The sequence below is a fragment of the Ceratotherium simum genome, chromosome 33 (assembly GCF_057802395.1).
Source record: "Ceratotherium simum simum isolate JZ-2026a chromosome 33, ASM5780239v1, whole genome shotgun sequence".
Lineage (NCBI taxonomy): Eukaryota > Metazoa > Chordata > Mammalia > Perissodactyla > Rhinocerotidae > Ceratotherium > Ceratotherium simum.
This window is the reverse complement of record NC_141932.1, coordinates 14522831-14549074: the sequence shown is the minus strand read 5'-3', so window position 1 is coordinate 14549074 and position 26244 is coordinate 14522831. Positions and strand designations below refer to the sequence as shown.

At 46.4% G+C, this 26244-nt stretch overlaps 1 protein-coding gene across 2 annotated transcripts in view; it reads right to left on the bottom strand.

Annotated features, from left to right (window-relative positions):
* Positions 1–19722, bottom strand: part of ZNF541 (zinc finger protein 541) — a 31836-nt gene extending 12114 nt beyond the window's left edge. The window contains exons 1-7 of one of the 2 annotated variants that reach the window (XM_004440199.3): positions 19416–19722; positions 15562–15805; positions 11989–13846; positions 9679–9737; positions 9285–9444; positions 8859–9032; positions 7613–7937 (exon numbers count right to left, since the gene is read on the bottom strand). In XM_004440199.3, coding sequence (XP_004440256.1) covers positions 7613–7937; positions 8859–9032; positions 9285–9444; positions 9679–9737; positions 11989–13846; positions 15562–15805; positions 19416–19722 — 3127 coding nt within the window. The remainder of the gene's footprint in view (positions 1–7612; positions 7938–8858; positions 9033–9284; positions 9445–9678; positions 9738–11988; positions 13847–15561; positions 15806–19415) is intronic. The other variant, XM_087422284.1, reaches the window with a different exon arrangement.
* Positions 19723–26244: the final 6522 nt, after the last annotated feature.

Here is a 26244-nt window from a genome sequence, read left to right as displayed (position 1 = left end):
AGCTGCACTCCGATGTTCATTGTAGCATTATTCACAATAGCCAAGACATGGAAACAACCTAAGTGGGACAGGTTTTGGGACAGGTTTCATTGACAAGTGAACAGATAAAGAAAATGTGATATATAAATACAATGTAGGGGCCGGCCCCATGGCATAGCGGTTAATTGTGCATGCTCCGCTGCTGGCAGCCCAGGTTCGGATCCCAGGCGCGCACCGAGGCACCGCTTGTCAGGCCATGCTGTGGCGGCGTCCCATATAAAGTGGAGGAAGATGGGCACAGATGTTAGCCCAGGGCCAGTCTTCCTCAGCAACAAGAGGAGGATTGGCATGGATGTTAGGTCAGGGCTGATCTTCCTCACAAAACAAAACAAAAACAAATAAATACAATGTAATAGTACTTAGTCTTAAAAAAGGAAATTTTGGAATATGCAACAGCATGGATGAACCTTGAGGACATTATGCTAAGTGAAACAAGCTAAGCACAGAAAGAGAAATACTGCATAATTCCACTTATATGAAATATCTAAAATAGTCAAATTCATATAATCAAAGAATGGAATGATGGTTTCCAGGGGCTGGGGGAGTGGAAAATAGGGAGTCACTTACCAATGGACATAAAGTCTCAGTTAAGCAAGATGAATAAGCTCTAGAGATCTGCTGTATGACATTGTACTTGTAGTCACAACACTGTATTGCACACTGAAACATTTGCCAAGAGGATAGATCTCACATTAACTGTTCTTATAACAATAAAATAAAATTTAAAAAAAAGACTGCATGGAAGGAGGATAGGACTTCTGAAAAGGTAGAGTAAGGAACTGAGCAAAACAACAAATTAACTGAGGAAAATTATTTTAAAAGACAGTAAGTTAAAGTGTCTGGAAGTTGTCCTAAAGGCATACAGCATTTTAAGAAATAGTCATTCAAGAAAATCAACTAAATCTTGGTAAGAACAGTGAGAGTCCATGGCATCTGCACTGTGACCTGCTCCCTCATCCAGGCAGCCCCCAGCTCTGTGCAACAGCTCTACCCAGTGCTCCACTCCCGGTAGGTGCAGCCAAGAAGATGGGGGTGCCCCACCTCCCAGCTCTCATGGTTAAAGAATTACAGGAAGGTATAATAAAATTTCTCATCAAAGAGAGAATACCATTAAGAGACAAATTATAAAAAGAGAACCAAATGGAAACTCTGGGGTTAAAAAAGTACAATAACCAAAACGAGGCTCAACAGTAGATCTGGGGTGGCAGGAGAAATGATCAGCAAACCTGAAGACAGATTATGGAGTCTGAAGAATAGAGAGAAAAAATAATGAAGGAAAATGAAGAGACCATCAGAAAAACGTGGGACATCATGAAGTGCATCAACATACATGTAATGGGAGTACCAGAAGGAAAGGAGAAAGAGACAGAAAAATATTAAAGGATTAATGGCTGAAAACTTCCCAAATTTGATGAAGAACAATATACACATCCAAGAAGCTCAAGAACTCCAAGTATGATAAACACAAAGAGCTCTACATCCTGAAACATCAGAGGCAAAATGTCAAAATCCAAGAATGAAGATAAGATCTTGAAAGCAAAAAGAAAAAAACAACTCATCACATACAAGGGCACCACCCCCCACACAATGAGATTAACAGCTGACTTCTCGTCAGACATGATGGAAGTCAGAAGGCAGTGGGATAACATATTCAAAATGCTGAAAGCCAAAACCTGTCGACCAAGAATCTTATATCCAGTAAAGTACCTTTCAAAGATGAAACTGAAATAAAGACATTCCCAAATTTAAAAAGTTGAGAAAATTTGTTGCTGGCAGACCTTACAAGAAATATTAAAAGTAGAATATTATTCAGCCAGAAAAAGGGATGAAGTATTGATATATACTGCAACGTGGATGAAACTTGAAAACATCATGCTGACTGAAGGAAAGCAGTCATGAAGGACCACATATCGTAGGATTCCACTTATATGAAATATCCAGAATAGCCAGAAGGAAACAGAAAGTAGATTAGTGGTTACCCAGGGCTGGGTGGGGGGAAGGAGTGACTGCTAATGAGTATGGGGTTTCTTTTTGAGATGATGAAAACACTTAAAAATTTACTGTAGTAATGGTTGTACAGCTCTGTGAACATACTAAAAACCACTGCATTATATACTTTAAAGAGATGAATTGTATGGTATGTGAATTATATCTCAATAAGGCTGTTATTTAAAAATAAATTCTAAAGAAAATTCTTCAGACTGAAAGCAAATGACATCAGATAGTATTCTGAAGCCAAACAAAAAAACAAAGAGTACTAGTAAAGGTAATCATAAAAGTCAGTACAGTTGCACATTTTCCTCTTTTCTCAATTGACTTAAAAAGTAATGGCATAAAACAATTACGTATTGAGGGTCTATAACACATAGAAATGTAAAATATGTGACAATAACAGCACAAAAGAGCAGAGCTGTATTGAAGTAAAGAAATAACACCATAAAAGGGGCTGGCCCCGTGGTGTAGTGGCTAAGTGCGCGCACTCCGCTGCTGGCAGCCCGGGTTTGGATCCTGGGTGCGCACCGACGCACCACTTGTCAGGCCATGCTGTGATGGCGTCCCATATAAAGTGGAAGAAGATAGGCACAGATGCTAGCCCAGGGCCAGTCTTCCTCAGCAAAAAGAGGAGGATTGGCATGGATGTTAGCTCAGGGCTGATCTTCCTCACAAAAAAAAAAAAAAGAAATAACACCATACAGTATCTCAAATCCACAGGAATAAACAAAGAGATCAGAAGTAGTAAATAAGAAGGTTAGTATAACAAACTTTCTAAGTAATACTTGCTTTCCTTTATTCTCTTGGTTTTTTTATATGATATAAAATTATATAAAGTCATAATTATGACAATGTATTGCTGTGTTTCTAATATATATATATGTAATATATATATAACAATAATAGCAAAATGGTTACAGGGAATAGGGCTGGATAAAAGCAATGTTTCGGTATTTCATTAAAATTAATTATTACACAACAGAACAGATTCTGGTAGTTAAAATGTATACATTGTAAGTTTTAAGCAACCACTAAAAAAACTGATTAAGAAAAAGTGAAAAGTTAAAGGAATTAAAATGTTACACTAGATAATATTCACTTAATACAAAAAAAGCAGGAGAGGAGGAACAGAAGGAGAAAAAGATATGAGACTTTTAGAAAATAAAAAGCAAAATGGCAGAGGTAAATCCAAGCATATCAATAATAACATTAAATGGGAAAGGAGTAAACAATCCAATCAAAAGGCACAGTTTATCAGACTGGATAAAAAACATGATCCAACCATTGCTGTCTACAAGAGACAGGCTTTACTTCCAAAGACACAAACAGGGTGAAAGTAAAAGAACAGAAAAATATACACCAAGCAAACAACCACCATAAAAGAGATGGAATGTCTATACCAAAGTCAGATAAATTAGACTATAAAACAAAAAATATTACTAGTGATAATGATAAAATTATCATGATGATGATAAATGATATCATAATATCATAATGATACAAGGTCAAGCCATCAGGAAATGTGACAATTATAAACACATACGCACCTAAAAACAGAGTCCTAAAATACATAAGGCAAAAAACGGCAGAGGTGAAGGATGAAATAAACAATTTAAAAATAATAGTTGGAGATTTCAATACTTTCAATAATGGCAGATAGTAACTAGGCAAAGATCAACAAGGAAACAGCAGAGTTGAACAACACTCTAAACTAAGTAGACATAACAGACATAGAGAGCACTCCACCCAACATCAGTAGAATACATTCTTCTCAAGTGCACAGGGAACATTCTCCAGGACAGAAGATATTCTAGCCCATAAAACACGCCTCAATAAATTTAAAAGGACTGAATTAATACAAAGTATGTTCTCTAACCACAAAAACATTAAATTACAAATCAATAAAAGAAGTAATTTGGAAAATCCATGAATACGTGGAAATTGAACAACACACCCCTTAATAATCAATGTGTCAAAGGAGAAATCTAAAGAGAAATTAACAGAAATCAGTTGCATTTCTATACACTAACAATGAAGTAGCAGAAAGAGAAATTAAGAATACCATCCCATTTACAATTGCAACAAAAGAAATAAAATACCTAGGAATAAACTTAACCAAAGAGGTGAAAGATCTGTACACCGAAAACTATAAAACATTGCTGAAAGAAATTGAAGACGACACAAAGAAATGGAAAGATATTCCGTGCTCTTGGATTGGAAGAATTAACATAGTTAAGATGTCCATACTTCCTAAAGCAATCTATAGATTCAATGCAATCCCTATCAAAGTTCCAACAACATTTTTCACAGAAACAGAACAAAGAATCACAAAATTTATATGGAACAACAAAAGACCCCGAATAGCTAAAGGAATCCTGAGAAAAAAGAACAAAGCTGGAGGTATCACACTCCCTGATTTCAAAATATACTACAAAGCTATAGTAACCAAAACAGCATGGTACTGGCACAAAAACAGACACACAGATCAATGGAATAGAATCGAAAACCCAGAAATAAACCCACACATCTATGGACAGCTAATCTTTGACAAAGGAGCCAAGAACATACAATGGGGAAAACAAAGTCTCTTTAACAAATGGTGTTGGGAAAACTGGATAGCCATATGCAAAAAAATGAAAGTAGACCCTTAGCTTACACCATACACAAAAATTAACTCCAAATGGATTAAAGACTTGAATGTAAGACCTGAAACTGTGAAACTTCTAGAAGAAAACACAGGCAGTATGCTCTTCGACATCGTTCTTAGCAACATATTTTCAAGCACCGTGTCTGACCGGGCAAGAGAAACAATAGAAAAAATAAACAAATGGGACTACATCAAACTAAAAAGCTTCTGCACAGCAAAGGAAACCATCAACAAAACGAAAAGACAACCTAACAATTGGGAGAAGATATTTGCAAACCATACATCTGATAAGGGCTTAATCTCCAAAATATATAAAGAACTCATGCATCTCAACAACAAAAAAACTAACAACCCAATTAAAAAATGGGCAAAAGACCTGAACAGACATTTCTCCAAAGAAGATATACAGATGGCCAACAGACACATGAAAAGATGGTCAAAATCACTAACTATCAGGGAAATGCAAATCAAAACTACAATGAGATATCACCTCACGCCCGTCAGAATGGCTATAATTAACAAGACAGGAAACAACATGTGTTGGAGAGGATGTGGAGAGAAGGGAACTCTCATACACTGCTGGTGGGAGTGCAAACTGGTGCAGCCACTATGGAAAACAGTATGGAGATTCCTCAAAAAATCAAGGATAGAACTACCATATGATCCAGCTATTCCACTGCTGGGTATTTATCCAAAGAACTTGAAAACACCAACGCGTAAAGATACATGCACCCCTGTGTTCCTTGCAGCGTTAGTCACAATAGCCAAGACTTGGAAGCAACCTAAGTGCCCATCAAGGGACGAATGGATAAAGAAGATGTGGTATATATACACAATGGAATACTACTCAGCCATAAGAAACGATGAAATCCAGCCCTTTGTGACAACATGGATGGACACTTCGGGTATTATGCAAAGTGAAATAAGTCAGAGGGAGAAGGTCAAATACCGTATGATTTCCTTCATTAAGTAGTAGATAATAACAACAATAAACAAACACATAGAGTCAGAGATTGGATTGGTGGTTACCAGAGGGGAAGGGGGGAGGGGGGAGGGCGAAAGCGATAATTCAGCACATGTGTGTGGTGATGGGTTGTGATTGGTATTTGGGTGGTGAACATGATGTAATCTATGCAGAAATAGAAGTATAATGATGTACCCCTGAAATTTATACAATGTTATAAACCAATGTTACTGCAATAAATAAAAATAGAGAAATTAGAAAATACTTTGAAATGAATGAAAACAAGAACACAACATATTAAAACTTATGAAATGTAGCTAAAGCAACACTCAAAGGGAAATTTGTTGCTGTAAACGTCTGTATTCACCAGATTGAGAAAAATCTCAAATCATTTATGTTCAACTGATTTTCCACAAGGGTGCCAAGACAATTCAATGAGAAAAGAATGGTCTTTTCAACAAATGGTGCTAGAACAACCGGACACACACATGCAAGAGAATGAATTTGGACCCCTACCTCATACAATACATAAAAAGTTAACTTAAAATGGATTAAAGACCTAAACGTAAGAGTTAAAATTATAAAACTCTTGGAAGGAAACATAGGAGTAAATCTTTGTGACCTTTGGTCAGGCAAAACCTTAGATACAAGACCAAAAGCACAGATGACAAAAGAAAAAATAAATCGAACTTCGTCAAAACTAAAAACTTTTATACTACAAACAATACCATAAACAAACTGAAAAGACAACCCACAAAATGGGAGAGAATGTTTATAAATCATATAACTGATAACTTACTCCAGAATATATAAGAAACTCTTACAGCTCAATAATAAAAAGATAATAACTCAGTTTTAAAAATAGGCAAAGGATCTGATACACACTTCTAAGAAGATATATAAATGGACAATACACACGTGGCAAGATGCTCAACATCATTAGCCATCAAGGAAATGCAAATCAAAACCACAGTCAGATACCACTTCACACTCACTGGGATGATTATAACAAAAAAGACAGACGATAAAAAGTATTGGCAAGGACATGGAGATATTGGAACTTTTATACAATGCTGGTGAAATTTAAAATGGCTCAGCCATTTTGGAAAACAGTCTGGCAGCCCCTTAAGTGGTTAAACACAGAGTTACCCTATGACCCAGCAACTCCACTCCTAGGCATACACCCAAGAGAAACGAAAACACTGTCCAACAAAAACTTGTACCTGAATGTTCACGACAGCATTATTCATATTAGCCAAAAAGTGGAAACAACCCAATACCCATCAACTGATGAATGGAGAAATCAAATGCGGTACATCCACACAATGGAATATTATTCGGGCATAAAAAGGAATGAAGCACGGATACTTGCTACAACATGGATGAATCTTGAAAACATTATGCTAAATGAATAAACTAGACACAAAATGGCACACATTATATGATTCCAGTTGCATGAAATGCCTAGAATAGGCAGATCCATAAAGACAAAAAGTAGATTAGTGGTTGCCCGGGGCTAGGGAGATGGGGGCTGTGGTCTGTGTGTCGTCTGCTAATGGATACACTGCTTCTAGTGGGGGTGATGGAAGTGCTCTAAAATTAGATTATGTGAGGGGTGCACAACCCTGTGAATATAATTTACAAAATGTATACTTTAAATGCGTGATTCATATGGTACGTGAATTATATCTCAATACAGTTATTTTAAAAACTACTCAAAAGGGCAGGCAGAGGGTGGTCAGGCTAAACGGCCTCAATGTTTTCTTTCCGGCTGTACAATTCTAAGCACCTAGAAAGCTGCTGGTCCCAGAGGGTCTGGGGTACTTCTGAACAGCGATGGGACCCACAGACCAGACACAGCCATGGGCCCGAGAGAAGCGCTGGACCAGATGCTGCACGAGGGAGGGGAGCTGGCCCACAGGAGGCCCACCGTGTGGTGACCAGAGATGGCCAGCCCCAGCCTCACTCACCACGCACGGTGCTGATGAGCTTGTCGGGACTGGCATGAGCGGACGTGGAACAGAGAGTGTTGAAATACAGCCCAGACCCCTCCCGGATGGGGCTGAGCATCGGGGGCGGTGTGTAGGGAGAGCACTGGAATAACCCCTTCAGGAGGCAGTCCACCAGGAACACCGGAGACCGCAGGCAGCTCTGGTGGCCTCCTCCTGGGCCTGGCTCCCCAAACGTGGGGGGAGCAGGAGGGAGGAACGGCGCCTTGGGCTGCGGGCGCTTCTTCCGCTTCCTATGCTGGCTGCTCTCCTGGCCGTCTCTGTCTTCCCCGTCTTTTTCTTGTCCCTGGAGGAGAAGAGAGTTCAGAAGCACAGGGGCTCACTTGAGGCCGCCTACCACACAGCGTTCTTCAAGATGGACCAGAAGAGGAGAAGGGTACTGGTCATGGGGACAGAGGGAATTATGACAGGCACACAGCACACGCTCCGCGTGTCCACGCCGAGCAGGGCCACCACGCCTGAGCCAGACCCCAGCTCCTAAGCCGGGCGACATTCTCATGCACCCACACCCCCAAGGAGAGGCCCTGACTCGGAGGATTTGGAAATGCGGGAGGCTAGTTTCGGTAATTGACTATTAGAGAGTGGCGGCCAGAGACGCGGTGTAACAGTGTGACAAAATGAAAAACTGTCCCCCTCAAAATGACAACAGCTCCTGTGAGATGAACGGGATCCAATCACTGAATGGGGGGACCTTTGGGTCGCGCACCCTGTCCCTGAGCACGGCATGAGCTTCTCTGGGTGGGATCCTCCAGTAGAGGCTGGAGAGAGTGATGGCTTGAACTTACAAAGCTCGCTCTCACCTTCACAGGGTCTCGCTCCTGCCAGTCTTACTCCTCCTCATCCTCCAGCTCTCAGCTCCAATATCCCCTCCTCCAGGAAGCCCCCCGACCTCCTCAGGCTGGGTCTCAGGCACCCCCTCGGGGCTCCTACAGCTCCTCTGCTCCCCCTCCCAGCCCTGCCCACCCTGGGCCGTCACTGTCTGGGGACGCGTCTGTCTACCCCACTGGTCTGTGAGCCCCAGCAGGACGGAGCTGGGGCTGTTGTGGTCACTGCAGAGTTCCTAGCGCTGCCCAGCATAGGACTGGGCACAGAGGACGCTCAGCGAATGACTAAATGAACGTGCAAACCGAGCTCTTCTGGAGTCAGGACTTTGTGCGGCATCAGGTGGGGACAGTGGCAGGAAAGAAGGGGACTGAGAAGCACCCACCCTGGCTGTGCTCCCAGGGGGTCGGTTCGCAGGAGCCACAGGCACCGACACAGGGGTCACCAAAGAGGCTGCAGCCGTGTGGTCCAAGGACTTCCTGGCTCCTGGGGGACTCTGCCCGTCCCCCTCTGGCCTCAGCACCTGTCTTGGTGGCTTGCAAAACTCCGTACCAAACAGCTAAATGTGGAGAAGAGACGGCTCTTTAAGAGAAACAGTGGGAAAGAGGAGCTGCCTCGGGGCCCGTGAGGCTGGGGGCGGGACGAGTGGAAGGCTGCCCCCTCCAGGGTGGCACAGCCCTGACTCCTGGCCCCCACCCAGGCTTCCCCCAGGAGGACGTCTCCATCTGAGATAGATGACGCCCAGCCACTTATCCCCCAAAGCCTGTCCCACACCCTGTAAGCGCAGAGCCTACGGCGCGCGCCCCTTCACCTGCCGCTCCTGCTTCCCTCGAGGTGACGGCCACTGGTCACTGTGAAAACACATGTGGCTGCTCAGCCCCTTCTCTGTGTAAAACATCTGGCTGCAGTTCTTGCAGACGTAAGTGCTCCTTGGCTCCGCCCAGTCCGCACGGCCCCCATTTTGCTGGTTACTGTGGGCAGACACGCAGGAGGGAAAATGGGAGAATGGGACTCGGTTTTTGTTTTTAGGTCCGATCCACCGAGGAACCCTAAGAAATGGAGACAGTGCCCCAATTCTTCATGGGCTGGTGCACGCCTCTCCAGGACTGGACCCTCCAGAGCTCGCTCACCCAGGCCAGCACGTAAGAACCGGACCCCTGAGGGGGGCTCCCCCAGGCGGGGTGGGGAAGGGCTTCTGAACTTACCATCCACCCGCCGTGTTCTCCTCCTTCATTGGATGGGGGAGCCGGAAGATATTTCCACCCTGAAGATGAAAACACATCTGAGCCACCACATCAGAACTGACGTATGCAAGAGCTAAAATTCTAAGACTCTCAGAAGAAAACAGAGGCGCAGTTCTCTGTGACCTTGGATTAGGAAATGGTTCCCCAGATGACACCAAAACGAAAGACAGAACAAAGTGGATTTCAACAAAACTTCAAACTTCCATGCCTCAAAGGACACCATCAAGAAGTAAAAAGAGAGGCCGGCCTGGTGGCGCAAGCAGTTAAGTGCGCATGCTCCGCTGCAGTGGCCCGGGGTTCGCCGGTTCGGATCCTGGGCGCACACCGACGCACCGCATGTCAGGCCATGCTGTGGTGGTGTCCCACATAAAGTGGAGGAAGATGAGCACAGATGTTAGCTCAGAGCCGGTCTTCCTCAGCAAAAAGAGGAGGATTGGCAGATGTTAGCACAGGGCTGATCTTCCTCACACACACAAAAAAGTGAAAAGACAAAGCACAGAAGGGGAGGAAAAAGTTGCCAGTCACATATCTGAGAGGGACTCGTATCTATTACATAAAGAACTCTTACAGCTCAATAACAAAGAGATAAGTAACCCAATTTAAAAACAGGCAAAGGATCTGAACAGACACGTATCCAAAGAGGATACAGAAATGGCCTACATCATCAGCCACCAGGAAAATGCAAATCAAACCACAAGGAGACACCACTCACACCCACGCAGGTGGCTATCGTGAAAAGAAACAACTGGACCATAACGAGCTGGTGAGGACGTGGAGGAACTGGAGCCCTCATACACTGCGGGTGGGAATGTAAGACGGTGCCACTGCCTTGGAAAAGTCTGGCACTTCCTCAAACGGTTAAACATGGAGTTACCCTACGACCCAGCAATTCCACTCCTATGTACCTCCCAAGAGAAATGAAATCATACGTCTACACAGAAACTTGTGCACAAATGTTCACAGTGACGTTATTCACAACGACCAAGAAGTGGAAACAACCCAAATGTCCATCAACGGACAAGTGGATAAACAAAATGTGGTATCTTCACACAATGGAATATTATGCAGCAATGAAAAGGAATGAAATACTGATGCAAGCTACAACATGGATGAACTCTGAGTGAAAGAAGCCAGACACAAAAGGCCACGTAGTGCATGATTCTAATTATATGAGATGTCCAGAATAGGAAGATCCATAAAGACTGAAGGTAGGGCCGGCCCCATGGCTTAGTGGTTAAGTACGCACGCTCCGCTACTGGCGGCCTGGGTTCAGATCCGGGCGCGCACCGACGCACCGCTTCTCCAGCCATGCTGAGACTGCGCCCCACATACAGCAACTAGAAGGATGTGCAGCTATGACATACAACTATCTACTAGGGCTTTGGGGAAAAAAAAAGGAGGAGGATTGGCAATAGATGTTAGCTCAGAGCCGGTCTTCCTCAGCACAAGAGGAGGATTAGCACGGATGTTAGCTCAGGGCTGATCTTTCTCAGAAAAAAAAAAAAAGACCGAAGGTAGATTCACGGTTTCCAGGGGCTGTGAGGGCTGGAGAGATTGGGGGTGACAACTAAGGGTATGGGGTTTCTTTTTGGAGTGATAAAAATGTTCTGGTAAAGAGGGGATGCATACCCAACCTTGTGAATATACTAAAAGATACCGGATAGTACACTTTAAAGTGGTGAATTAGATGGTAGTCAGTACTAAAGCTGTTAAAAGAAAAAAAAAAAACAGGTAGCTGTGGTGTCACAGGAAGGATGCTGGACCTTAGTATGTCACAAAGAGAAGTGGCCACCTGTCCGTGCCCAGGACCTCGTGGGCACCAGGTGGGGAGGAACTAAGCTAACGTTCCCCGAGCACCCACCAGCACTGGGACCTGTGACTCACAACTAGAAACGACTTGGTGTTTCACGTGGGAATATTTAAGGGAGAAGGAACTCTACCTTCATATCCTCTGAAGAATTTAAGGAGGCAAATCTACAAGGAAGCGAAAGGCAAAAAGCAAGCACAAGAAGCTTAGTGAGAAAGCAACACGTCGCAGGGCGTCTCTGACAACTCGTGCAGTCCCCGTTCTGTTTTTTTTTGGGGGGTGGGGTGGGGTGTTGATGGGAGGAACCACAATCTCTCTGAACCTCATTTCCCCCTCTGTAAAATTCCTTCTGAGGATTCACTGAGGTTAAATAAAACGCCTGAACAAGTTAACAAACGTGAAAACATCTAACAAAGGAGACTTGCCTCACGTGAGGTCAGGTCACGGGAGATGGGCCGCGGTACCTGGATTCTGTTGAGTATCGTCAGCTTGGACTTCGGGTCCCGGGGGGCATCCACCGGAGGCCCGGCCAAGGAAAAGGAGGCCATGGCTACCTGGCTCGGAGACGCCGCACAGCACACATCCATTTTCACCTTCTCCTTCCGGAAGCCCGCGAAGCGCTGGGCCCTGGCGTTGCTGGAGAAGAGCCTGTAGCCTCCGGCCCGGGAGCAGGCTGGGCCCTTTTCAAGTTTCGCGGCCCCCAAAGCTGCGCCATTCTTGGCCTGGGCCTGCCTCCCGGGGAGCTGGGCTCTGGGCGGCTCATCCCCACCTAACCGGGTCTGCCGTGGGCCCCCGGGGGAGAAGATGTCCCCCAGGTCCAAGGTCCCTTTCGAAGATCTCAACTGCTTGGCCAGAGAGACGTCTGGATTCCCGGGAGGGTCCAGAGCCGATGCTGTGAGGGACGGCGGAGCGGTGGCCGCTTTTGGTCCTCCCTTGGCATCCCGTCTCCCGCCGCCGGGGGAGGCCTCTCTGGCGCAGGCGGGCACGGTTTTCCTCCTGCGGGCTGGGGATCCCTCTGGCTCCGGGTTTCCGGGGCCAGCACGGAGAGAGTCCACAGTGGGGGCCAGTGGCTGCTGTGGCCACGGCCCCTGCAGCGGCTTCGGGGCGGCCTGCTTGCCCTCAGGCACAGGGAGCTGGGAGGAGGCGGCCGCCACCTGGGCGTGGGACAGGAGCCGCTGGGACTCGGTGATCATCCGGAACACCTGCCTCTGCTCGTGGCTCCCCAGAGGCTCCTGCGACTTCAGGAAGAGCTGTCGGAAGAGCGGCGTGGCGTCCGACGGGAGCCCGCTCGGCTTCTGGACATCCTGGAGGCCCGGCTCCCCAGGGCTCCGCCACGGAAAGGAGTCGCAGTCGAACCTGCTCTTCTTGGAAGCCCAGGGGTCGTCTTCCCCACTGGCATATCTGGGGTCGCCCGAGGCCTCCACAGGCACCTCCAGGAGCGGGGCAGGGAAGGGCAGCGTGTCCCCCAGACTGGTGCCCGAGCTGGGCGAGGGCTCCCCCGCAGGGAAGGCGCTGCTGGGCCTGGGGCCAGACTCAGAGCCCTCCCGGGACGGCACCGCAGGCGGCTTGTGGACCACGAACATGTTGTTCCCTTTGCTCTTGGGGCAGCCTGGCCGGTTCCGGAGCCACTTGAAGTTGTGGCTCAGTGGCTGGGAACTGGCAGGGACTGTCTGGCCTCGGAAAAGAGGCAGGCAGGCAGGCAGGGGGCCGCTCTCAGGCCAGCCCTCCGGGGTGGACGGGAGCTGGAGCAGCGATGGCTCCAACTCGCCTGGGTCGGGGCCGCCATTCTCTGCTGCCCTTGAGTGGACGGCTGTGAACACGTCGGAAGCAGCGGGCTCCTTCCGGGGGGCACGGGGCTCCTCGGGGACCTCAGTGCCCAGGACTCCTGAGGCCGCTGGGGTGCCCGCTGGGGTGCAGGAGGACGACCCCGATGAGGGCGGGCAGGGATAGGCCACGTTTCTCCCTTCGCTGCTGTCCGAAGGCCCCGCCAGGGCTGGGACGGGAGAAGGGATCTTCTGATGGACGATGCTGCTCACGATACAACGCAGGAGGTCTCGGTTGGGCAAGAGGGAGCCGGGGGACCTGGCTTCCGGGGGCACCAGGGAGTGCAGGCCACCAGGTGCCGGCTGGCTGGCCGCCTCATGGGCGTGGGGGGAGTCCCCACAGGCTTCCTCTTCCGGGGGGGCCTCCTTGAGGATGCACAGGCCGTGCTGGACCTCGTAGTGCCGGCGCAGGGAGCGGTAGTCACAGTAGCTCTTGCTGCAGCCCTGCTCGATGCACACGAAGGGCTTGGTCTTCTGGTGTGTGAGCATGTGCCCGGTCCTGGAGTCGCACACAAGAAGGAAGTCAGCGGGCACCCCGACTGAAGGAAGGCTCGGGCCTTCCACCGCAGACCCCAAACGTGTCCCCAGGGGGCAGAGTGCATCTGCACAATTCAGAAACTGCACTCAGTCCCCCAGGAAAGACCCCAGTGGCCCCTGCTGCAGTCAAAGCAATACGGAAGGGGCGCTCCTCTCCCTCACCTTTAAGTGAACCCCTTATCTGAGAAAAAAAATCCATGGAAGCCAGGCCGGAGGTCCCCAAAGTGGGTTCCCAAGGCACACTAGTCCTCCACGGTTGCTCCCTGAAGACTTGGGCTCAGCTGGCAAATAAGGTTTGAAAAAACACTATTTGCTCCTTGGAGGTTCACTGTGCACAGCAGCAAATTTAAAAGGCACATAAGTAGACAGATAGAGAGACATCTATTTAACTTTTGATGTCTCTCAGAATTACTGGCACACAGAAACATTTTTTCAAATGGCGCCTTTTAGCATCCTTGAGAACAAGAGTTCTGCAGAACACACTGGGGGAAATGCTAACTTGGGGATGATCTTTCCTTCAACAAAGGAGTCTTCGCTTTACCATAGGATTCCTCTAAGGAGACAGCTATCTGGAACCCCCCCAGCAAAATAAAAAAAGAAAAAATTTACAGATGCCCAATCAGTAAAAACTTTCTAGAAAGCAGCCAAATGTGCCTATAATTTCTGCAAATATAAATGAATACAAATATGTATTATATTCATATCATACTGATATCGACATTAATATATTAAAAACATAAACAAATGAGTAAGTCACCCTCTGGGTTCCCAACAGTCCTACTCTAGACAGTTCTAATAAATGTGGTACACAGGTATGTCCAATAAATAATAACCTCTCCCAAAGACTGGCCCTTGGCCTCCATCTGAGGGAAGCATCAGAGAAGGAATCAGGAGATCCAATTTCTAGCCCCAACTGTTACCAACTTGTGACATGAGCATTACGTCCTTTCCCTGGGGTGGGGGTGGGAGAGGGGATAAAATGAAATGCAGATTAATCAAACTCCCTGGAAAGGGTAGGGGAGCTATAAAAATACAAAGGATTGTCCCCTCCCATTTGCAAGTCTCTTGATTTGAAAAAAGTCCGTCTTTCTTTCCTCACTAGCAAGAAAAGCTTATCATTTCCAAGACATTAAGAAAAAAGGGAATTCTCCTCCTACTTCTTATAATGGGCTTCCTTCAAGAGTTAAAAAAAAATCAAGAGTTTAAACAAAAAAGGAGTTAAAAAAGAAATACAAGAGTTATGCTCCCTTGCCATGTTCTAGAAACAGGCATTTTGGAATCTTTCATGTCCCTGTGTTATCCCAATACTTATTCCTCAAGAAACGCAGATCCATTCTTCCCAGACACCTACCAGGGACTCTGAATATTTCCCTGTAAAGTGAGCCCAATTCCCTTCAGGACAAAATTGCCTCTGGAGCGAGCCATTACAAGCCTCTAAACCAGCAGCGATTTGCTCCCTGGTGTGAATCTGGGGGCTGGAAGAGTGACCTGTGTGGGGCAGTGCCAGACGTGCCCCGGGAACACGGGCGGTGTGTGGAAGCAGGGGTCACACACAGCCGGGGATGAGGAGGCGGGAAACCCCACAGAGGACGGGTCTGGGAGGAGGTGAAAATGCCCTGGGAACATGCCCGCCCCACCCGCCCCTGAGCAGCCGTTCCAGCCCAGGCTCCCACATACAGGTGGTCCTGACGCTTAAAGGCCTTGCTGCAGATTTTGCAGACGTGTTTCCTCTCCTGGCTGTGCGTCAGGTAGTGCTTGCTCAGAGAACTGGCGCTGCTGAACACCTTCCCACACAGGCTGCAGTCCAGGAGTGTGTGCTGAGGGGAGCCGTGCTGCCGCCGTCCTTTCCTGGCACTGCCCGAGCTGGCCCTGCCTCCTTCATCGGCCTCTTTGGGCACTTTGAGCGCCCCTAGCCCCAGGTCTAGACAGAGGGAGAAAGCACAGGTTAGAGGCGTCTGGGGAAATCTAGAGTATGGCTACAGCACTCGACAGCTCTCACAACCACAGCGGACCTCGAAGAGCAGGCCCAGGACCCTTCCTCCAACTTCTGCAGCTCTCTGTGCAGAGAAAACAAGGCTTAGGGCCAGCGAGGGAGAGAAGGGACCCTGGTCAGGCCACACCTGCAGGGCAGCACCTGGTGGCACACTTGGTGGCAGCTCTAGGTGAAGCACCTCTAGGACACGGTGACCAAGAGGGGCAGGGCTTTACAACTACATCAATCACACTCTCGCAAGGGCAATCCAAGAATATCTAATCCCAAACCTCAGGAAAGTACGAATCCTTTCTCCCAGCCAATTCTACTTTTGGGGGTTTTTTTTTTTTTTTTGCGAGGAAGATTAGCCCTGAGCTAACATCCGTTGCCAATCCTCCTCTTTTTGCTGAGGAAGACTGGCCCTGGGCTAACATCTGCGCCCATCTTACTCCACTTTATATGGGATGCCACCACAGCATGGCTTTCCAAGCAGTGCATCGGTGCACGCCCAGGATCCGAACCTGCAAACCCCGGGCCACCAGCAGTGGAGCGCGCGCACTTTGCTGCCCCACTGGGCCGGCCCCTTACTTCTGGGCTTTTAAATTGAGGAAATAAAGGAAGATCTGTAGAAAGAATTAGCTGCAAGGGAGTCCCCTGCAGCACTGTTTTCCCTGGTGAAATGTTAGAAACAACCTAATATCTGACAAGCAGGCACGCGGGTGACTGCATTCCGGTTTCAATGGTTGAGGACATAAGCTTTTAAGATACAACTGTAGAAAAACATCTGATGACGTGAAAGGATGTTCATGCCATACTAAGTGAGAACAAAGCAGCCTCTGCAAAATAGAATCATCCTAGTCTTTAAAAAAGAAAAATAAATTTGAAGAGAAAACAAACTGAGAGAACAGGATTGACAGGTAGGATTATGGGTCATTTTCATTTTCCTCTTCTGTGCATCTGGATCTTCCACATCTTCTGTATCCCTCGGGTAAAGTGATCGAAGGCACTTTTAGGAACCACGTCATCTGAGGAACAGGTGAAGGGCCCGGGAATGTTCGGGCGGGAGAGGGGAGATCTCCAATAGCTGAAGGGCCGGCGGGAGAGGGGGAGTGGGGGCAGACTGCTTCTGTCTTCCCTGAGACACAGAGCGGGGCCCGGTGACTGCAGAGTAAAGGGGAGCTGACTTCAAATCCCTGGAAACATAAGCGCCGAGGGGCGGGGATACGAGGACTCTGCAGGCTCATGCTGGGTTCCCGGCTCCTGGAATTTCTGTTCTGGCACTCATAGGCACTCAGTAACTGCTGGACAGATGAATCACGGAAGATTTTCCTGCCCCTTAGATTGGTCTTCAAGATGGATTCCACTGCCTTATGAGATGGCAAGTTGAGAAATCACCATTTATCTAGGATGCTGCAGAGGCGGGATCCAAGAATCCAATAGGCCAGGGCATGGGGTGGGGAGGGGGCTGCACTGAAGGACCCCAAATGCTAATTCTCTGTGGCTGAGATGCAGCATGAGAAACTCAGCAGAGAGAAACCTGATCTGGGAGTCTCGAGGCCCCGATTCGCATCCTAACTCGCCTCTGGCCATGGCCCATTTGTCCGTTAACTCGCCTGGCCTCATCTTCTTCATGTGAGAAATTACTGACCAGTGGTCGAAGGATTCCAACAGTTTAACCAAGGGAAAACAGGACTCCTTCAGGGGCAAGTCCTCGGCCGTGCTTAGTCACTTTAAAAATGGTCACTAAAGCAACTATTAAACTAGAAAACAAAATGTTGTTTCAAAAAATTGGCAAAGACACTGAAAAACAGGCAAACAAAGCCAATGGCCTGGGAAGCCACTGCTCTTCCCAGAAAGCAGTGTTAGAAGAGCTCTAGAACTGTCTATTCTCTGACGGGCAAACCTACTTGGAGGAATATGTTCAAAGAACGAATCCAGAAGAAAACTTGATGTAAACAGTTGTTCAGAGAAACATTGTAGCAGTCTAACAAGCAAGAATATGGTCTAACAATACAATGGAATAACTATTACAATGACAACTGAATAGTCTACCATCATGTAAGAAAGCAAACAGTAAGTTTTAAAAACTTCAAATAGAATTATACACTTAATCCATCTCTGCAGAACCATGTTTATCTGAATGGCTTTACCCATGTTTTTAAAAACCTACGTGTGAGAGCCAGGGTGGGGATTTTTCTTGTTACTGTTTTTCTTTATTTTCTAAGTTTTCTATAATAAATATGTATTACTTTTCTAATTTAAAAAATTAATATAAGCATATGCATTTATACGGACCTGCATTTAAGTTAAAGGAGTGTAAACAGTTAAAATTTAATGTTCAGTGGATTCCTTTTTTTAATAAGAAAAAAAATTCAAGTTTAAAACAAATTAGGAAAAGTTGAACTAATAATCTGTAACATTTTGGGGTGGGGGTGCAGACCCCTATGAAAATCTGGTGAAAGCTACAGTTTCCGTGCTCAGCAAAATGCACACGTATTTGCACCACCAGCATCTTTCAGGTAATTTCTGTGACCCTAGGTTGAGAACCCTAATTACTGTACTCCCGAGCCTGGCCCAGTGCCTGCAACGCCACAGATGTCCCAGGATTCCAGAACTTCGTATTTAGCCACTGTTCCAACACGGGGGCAAGGCTGTCGCCTTGTCTGCTACATCTTGTGTGGAGAGGGGGCCTCGGGAGTTTTCCATTTCAGCAAGTCTTCAGGATGTTTCTTGAGCTGCTTGTCCCAATGAACACCTGCTTGGCAAGGCCATTTCGGACGGGGCCTTCCATGCGCGTGGTGTGATTGTAAATATCAAAGAGCTCCAGCTCAGTCACCCCATCTAAGCCACTTACCCGAGAATCCACGAAGAGGGTTAAAAACCAAAATCAGATTATCTTGTGCAGGAAGCCCAAAGGCAAGCCAAAAGATTTCACCAAGGTCTTTACCTAGTCCATTCGTTCTCCTTTTGCTCCTCTACTGCTAAAGAGAAAGACTTAGAACTGAATCAGTGGACTGTCTGAAATTAATTCTAAAAATATTGGTAAAAACAACTATTATCTGTCCAGTGCTTTACAGTTTACGTAGCACTTTTACATTCGTTTCTTCCTTTGCGTCTCCCTTTTGTGGCTTGGGGGGCGAGCAGAGTGGGTATTATCATCCCCCACTTTACGGATGAAGACACAGAGGCTTAGGACGGTCTGACCACCAAGGAGCAGATGGACAGGATCCCAGTTTCTTCTGGAAACATGAAAAGGGCTTCTGAGATGTGTTAAGGGATAGAAAGTCTCCCACAAACTCCAAGGTCTGCCCACAGCACACACAAGATCAGGATATCCCCAAACACCCAAGTTTCCCAACATTATTCCCTAGGATCTGTGTTCAGTTTCCCTGACTAGGAAGTTAGGAACAACTCCCAAGCAGAAAAAAAGTGACTGCTCCCTATTCACCTGTGGAAGAGAAAAATTTTCCTAACCAGTCTGTGTAGAATCAACCGCTAGCTGGCCACAGGAACTTTCAAACAGCCCACCAGGCCCTCGCACCCAGGTGGACAGCCTCACCTGGTAAGGAAGTCTGAGACTCCGGATCTGCATACTCCTCCAGCAGCTTCACGGAGTCACCGTCCTTCCCCGAGTATAGGGACAGAGTGTCTAAGTTGTCCTCCAGCACCTCGCTGGGCATGTCGGGCGTTGGGAGGCTGGGGTCCAGGTCCAAGCCGCTCAGGTCAGCATAGAGCAGGTCTCGTGTGCTGGGACCCGGCTCCCGGGTGAGGGTGTCACTGCAGCAGAGCCCCTGGCTCTCAGAAAACGAGGGGAGGTGCATCTCTGAGGGAAGGGCACCCTCGTCCCCAAGGCTGTACTGGTCCATGGCTCTCCGCCGCCAGGTCTTGGCCAAGTGCTCCTCTCCAGACGAGACGAGCAAGGCCGTGTAAGGTGTCAGGGAGGAGAGCTCTTGGTGGTGTCTACTTCCTGAAAACAAATAAGGAGGAATCAAAATTAAGAGCTGGCAACATGGCGTGATGGACAGAGCGTGGACTGGGGTCTGTTCTCTGCCACTCAGCATGCGACCTTGGGCAAGTCACTTAAACTCCATGAGCCCCAGTTTCCTCATCTGTAAATTGGACATCAGAGTACCTCCATCATAAGGTTGCTGTAAGGAATAAATGAAAGGATTTCTGGCAACATGGAGGACTAAACTGCCCTCTTTCTCCAGCTAGAAACATACAGAAATATGAGAAAAGATCATTTTTAATACATAGCCAGGTTCAAGAGACAGGTCAAACCCCAAGTGCCAGTAACAACGAGAAAACCCAACCCCAGAGTTGTGAGCACAAGTCGGCCCAAGAGGAAAATCAGATTCAGACACAGAGCCTAGAGCTGTTGTTCAATGTGGCGGCCACGAGCCACTCGTGGCTATGAAGCACTTGAAATGTGACTGGCCCCGAACTGAGACACACAGTGAGTGCAAAATACATACTGGATTTGGAAGACTCAGCACAAAAAATAATAAATTTTTACATTGATTACATGTTAAAATGATATTTTGGCCATAGGAGGTTAAATATAATATTAATATATAAATATTAAAAATCATTTCATCTGCCTCTTTTTATTTTTTAATGTGGCTACCAGAAAGTTTCAAATTATATATATGGCTCATATTACATTTCTATTAAAGAGCACCACTCTGGAGGCTGGGACTTGGGGTCGCAACAGACACACGGGAAAAGGAAACAGGGCTTCGAGCTCACAGGAAGTAGAGACCTGGGATCCTGGAACAGCTGCACCATCCACAGGAAGACCACATAAATGGAAAGAAAAACTGCACACAAGCCTAGAGAAACATCCCATGAACTAGGAAAAAATAGGACAGCGAGAGACAACAAAACTTAGCATAAGAAAAGAAAAGGTCACTCTGGGACAAAAACAAACTTCTTTTTTTTTGGTGAGGAAGACTGGCCCTGAGCTAACATCTCTGCCGATCTTCCTCTAGTTTTGTATGTGGGTTGCCGCCACAGCATGGCTTGACGAACAGTGTGTAGATCTGTGCCTGGGATCCAAAAGCATGCAAACTAAAACTATGCCACTGGGTCGGCTCCAGAACAAAATTTTTAAGAAGAGACAAATGGAATTTCCAGAAATGAAAGACATTTAAATTCAAAACTCACGGAGGGGGGGGCGGCCCTGTGGCTTAGCGGTTAAGTGCGTGCACTCCGCTACTGGCGGCCTGGCTTCGGATCCCAGGTGCGCACTGACGCACGGCTTCTCCGGCCATGCTGAGGCCGCGTCCCACGTACAGCAACTAGAAGGATGTGCAACCATGACATACAACTATCTACTGGGGCTTTGGGGGAAAAAAAGGAGGAGGATTGGCAATAGATGTTAGCTTAGAGCCGGTCTTCCTCAGCAAAAAGAGGAGGATTAGCATGGATGTTAGCTCAGGGCTGATCTCCCTCACACACACACAAAAAAACCCTCACTGGAAAGGTTAAACAGCGGAGAGAAATAATGAACTGGCAGAGCAATCTGAGGAAATCTCCCCAGAATTCAGCACAGAGACATAAAGAAATAGAAAATATGCAAGTGGATGAGAAAATACAAATGCAGAAGCAGATGCAAAGTCTAACATATGTCTAATAAGGGTCCCAAAAGGAAAGAGGAGAGAATGTAGGAGAAGTGGTATCTTATAGTTTTTTTTTTTAATTTTATTTATTTTTCCCCCAAAGCCCCAGTAGATAGTTGTATGTCATATCTGCACATCCTTCTAGTTGCTGTATGTGGGACGCGGCCCCAGCATGGCCGGACAAGCGGTGCGTTGGTGTGTGCCTGGGATCCGAACCCGGGCCGCCAGCAGTGGAGCGTGCGCACTTAACCGCTAAGCCACGGGGCCGGGCCAGAAGTGGTATCTTAAAGAGACAATGGTGGAGGAATTTCCAGAATTGCAGAAACACATGAACCCAGACTTAAAGATACGATTCTTGAAGGTATATGGTTAATAATGGGCAAGCATTGCAAGGCAGAGCAGGATAAATTAAAAGGAATTCACTCCTCGACACACAGGAAAACTGCAGAACATGAAAGACAAAGAAAAAATACTAAAAACTACAAGGAAGAAGAGGGAGATGGTCTACAAAGGGATGATGGCTAGCCTGATGGCAAACTTCTCCACGGAAACGAGGCTGGAAGACCAGGAATAACACCGTCTGCAGACTGAGGAAAGGCAAGAGTGAGCACAGAACTCAACGCACAGGCAAGCAGGTACTGGAGAGGAAGCAACAGACTTGTTCAGACAAGGCCTAAGAGTTTGCCTCATAGACCTTGCCTCCAAGACAACTATAGGTTTTGAATCAATAGGAAAAAAGAAAGAGATAATGACTAACTTGATACTTTAGTATGCTAAGTGTAACCACCAGGCGAAAAGGAATAAACTATGTAACATCTAAACTAGTAGAATTTATCCCTAAAAAAAGAAAGAGAGAAAAAGACTCAAACTACTAAAATTAGAAATTAAAAAGGGGACATCCCTAATGACCTTACAAAAATAAAAAGGATTGTAAAGGAATACTATAAACAATTGCATGAGAACAAATCAGGTAACTTAGATAAAAATGGACAAATTCCTACAAGGATACAAGTTACCAAAACTGATTCAAGAGGAAATAGACTATCTGAATAGATTTATAAAAAGTAAAAAGATTGAATTAGTAATTTGAAAACTTCCCACCTATGCCGCCACAGAAACACTGAAAAAGTGAACTTTATCAGAACTCTGGAAGATAGTCAAAGGTTTACAGCAACCAAGTGAATCTTTATCAAGAAAAAGGTGAACGAGGGGCTGGCCCAGGGGCGTAGCTGTTAAGTTTGTGTGCTCCACTTCAGCGGCCTGGGGTTTGCAGGTTTGGATCCCGGGTGCAGACCTATGCACTGCTCATGAGGCCATGCTGTGGCAGACGTCCCACATACAAAATAGAGGAAGATTGGCATAGGGAGGGAGGGAGGGAGGACAGAAGGAAGGAAGGAAGGAAGGAAAATGTGAGCGAAACCCAGTAGGAGAGCCCTGCCCATCCCCCACTCCCCAGCACAGCAGCAGTTTTGAAGACAGCGCCCACCTTCTGGTGTGGGTTCCTGGTGTGGGAGGGAACAGAGAGGATCTTGTTCTCAAAGAACCAAGGTTGTCTGTCTTGACCTGGCGGATGGCTCCTGAAGGTCTCCCATAAAGGGCCTGCCTTGATTTTGCCTAACTTGGGACTGTCTCAGGGCAGAGAGGGGCAATAGGGAGGGCATTTGTTGAAATCATTAAAGGCAATGAAACATTTGCTACAGTCTGGGGAAAAAGATATTAACTGGGGCCAACAGCAGACATGCCACTGAAAGCTAGGGGAGAGAGGCTGGAGAGTGAGACGGCTGGGGAGTAAGGGCTTTGAAAAGCTTCCACATTGTCAGTTTCTTACAAAGCTAAACATGGTCTTACCACACGACGCAGCCGTTGCACTCCTAGGTATCTACCCCAATGAGCTGACAACTTATGTCCACACAAAACCTGCACAGAAACGTTTATAGCAGCTTTATTCATAACTGCCCCAAACTGGAAGCAACTAATATATCCCTCAATAGGGGAATGGATAAACAAGCTGTGGTACATCCACACAGTGGAACATTATTCAGCAATAAAAAGTAAGGAGCTACCGGGGCTGGCCCGGCGGTGTAGTGGTTAAGTTCATGTACTCCACTCTGGCGGCCTGGGGTTTGCGGGTTTGGATCCCGGGCACTTATCAAGCCATGCTGTGGCAGGCGTCCCACATAAAGTGGAGGAAGATGGGCACAGATGTTAGCCCAGGGCCAATCTTCCTCAGCAAAAAGAGGAGGATTGGCAGCAGATGTTAGCTCAGGGCTGATCTTCCTCACCAAAAAAAACAACAACAACAAAGTAAGGAGCTATCAAGCCACCAAAAGACATGGAGGAACCTTAAACGCATATTGCTAAGTGAAAGAAGTGAGTCTGAAAAGACTATATATTGCATGATTCCAACTACATGACATTCTGGAAAAGGCAAAACTACAGAGACAATAAAAAAATCGGTGGTTGCCAGCGTTCAGGGGTAGGGAGGAGGGAAGACAGGTGAAGCACAGGAGGGATTTTTACGGGAGTGAAACTATTCTGTATAATACCGTAAAGGCAGATACATGACATCAGACATTAGTCAAAACCCACAGAACCCACAACACAAAGAGTGAACCCTAACGTAAAGTGTGGACTTTAGTTAACTAAGCAAAAAAAAAAAAAAAAACCTTCCACATATTCCAGGGGATCTAGACCACCATGTACCTAAGGCAGGTGTATACTCAGGAAAGGCCTGAGAAGGCTCTAAGCTCTCGCCTCTGGCTGACCTTCGTTCTCAGCAAGCAGGAAGTGAAGGCGAAGGCAGAGCTGTAAACTGCCCGAGGAGCGTTGAAGGCCTGTCCCAACACTCACACGCAGCCCAACTGCAAAGATTGAGAGGTTTTTTCTTGCTCCAGGCATTATAAAGACATCTCCGCAAATCACCAGCTGACCATCAACTAACAGAACAGAGACTTCACTGACCACACGTGACAAAGAATACAGTCTTTACAAAAACAGTCTAGAAAAATCACCACACAAACAAACAATTACAACCCACAAGGAGCAGCAACAACAAACTCTGGAGTGGGGGGAGAATCTGATTCCCAGTCACCACATCATAATTATGAAGCATGTAAACAAAGTGTGGCCCATTCAGAAGGCCATCCACTTCATACAAAAGGAATCAAACACCATGCGGCCTTTCACGTCTGGCTTCTTTCACCAAGCATAGCATTTTCAAGGTTAATCCACACTACTGCATGGGATTAACTCTTTACGGATGTTCATTCCTCTTTATGGACGAATAATATTCCATTGTCTGCATATACCACATTTTCTTCATCCATTTACTTGTTGATGGGCATTTGGGTTGTTTCCATTCTTGACTATTATGAATAATTCTTTTCACACCTGGACATTTAATAAACATTAATAAATTTGATGACTCACTGCTCACAAATCTAGCGGATCTGAGAGTCACTGGAGTTTGGGTCTAGATTCCTAGGCCACTGGTTTCTACTGTTTGTCAACTTTTCATGTTGAGCTGTAATAGAAGAGCTGCAGCCCAATGTCTGAGTGGCACATGTGTAGCTACCTGTTTCTCTGTGTCTGTGGCCTACTGAGAGAGCTCGAATTAAAGTTGACTACAGCTCCACATCCTCTACCAGAACTCTGGGACCCAAGTGAGTTTCAGAATTTAGAATTTGGGGGATTTAGAAAGGTAAATCAACACACATTATAGTTTAAGTAACTCCCAGTGGGTCCGGGGCGGCACCTGTAACCACATCATTATTTCTGCACCAACACTCTTGACTACTCAGTGTAAATGGAACAACTAAAGATTGTAAAGAGCAACATGTGAGTTCAGGTTTGGCTACAAAGTGAAGTCTGAAACACCTTGACATTCTCAGAGCTTTTTGGGATTCTAAATGGCAGAGAATGGAGTGTTGACTGCAGAAGTTTATATTCTGAGGCAAAATGAATTTCTCTGCCAATTCCAAAGTTTCTTCTACAGCACTGCTATAAACTGTTTTCATTCAGGACTCTAAAGGGGAAAGAACCCATCTCCTTCGCCTCCAATACTAAAAAACAAGCTAATAACATAAAACATACAGCATTACTTAAAAGAAATATGAAGCGATGTTTTACAAAATGAAATCTGAAACATCGTCTCCTTGTCAGGTTTCACACCAAGCGCCTTACACACCTGAATTCACCCACTCCTCACAACAACCCAGAGGGCAGTTCTGTTATCACTTCCATTTTGCAGAGAAGGAAAGGGACTCTGAGAGGCGAAGGCATTGATCCAAAGTCACATACTAACAAGTGGTTGAGCCACATCTTAAACCCAAATATTTTGACTTTAGAGCTTGTGTTCTTACCCACGACACAAGACTGATTCCTTATAAATTGTGTAGACTGCACTGCACCCCATTGAACCACAAAACACAAAAGGTGCTGGGTGGGGGTGGGGCAGGAGACAGAATGTCTCCAAATTCCCCGAATCGCCTGCTTTCCAACGTGCTCCCATCGTCCACAGAACAAACTGGTCTGGTTACAGACCTCGCACAGGCAAGCCCAAAGTCCAAAGGCCATGCTTTGATATTTACATCCTTTCCCAGATAGTGAAGCAAACCCCCCTGGGCCAATATTAAACTTGCTCTTGTTCTGTCAACAGATAAATTCAATTCAACAAGTTTCACCAGCTTCTACGTACAGAGCGCCCTGCTAGTCCCTGTGGGGAGGGTTTGCGGTTCCCTGCATCTTCTGTTGACATTCCCAAGGGTC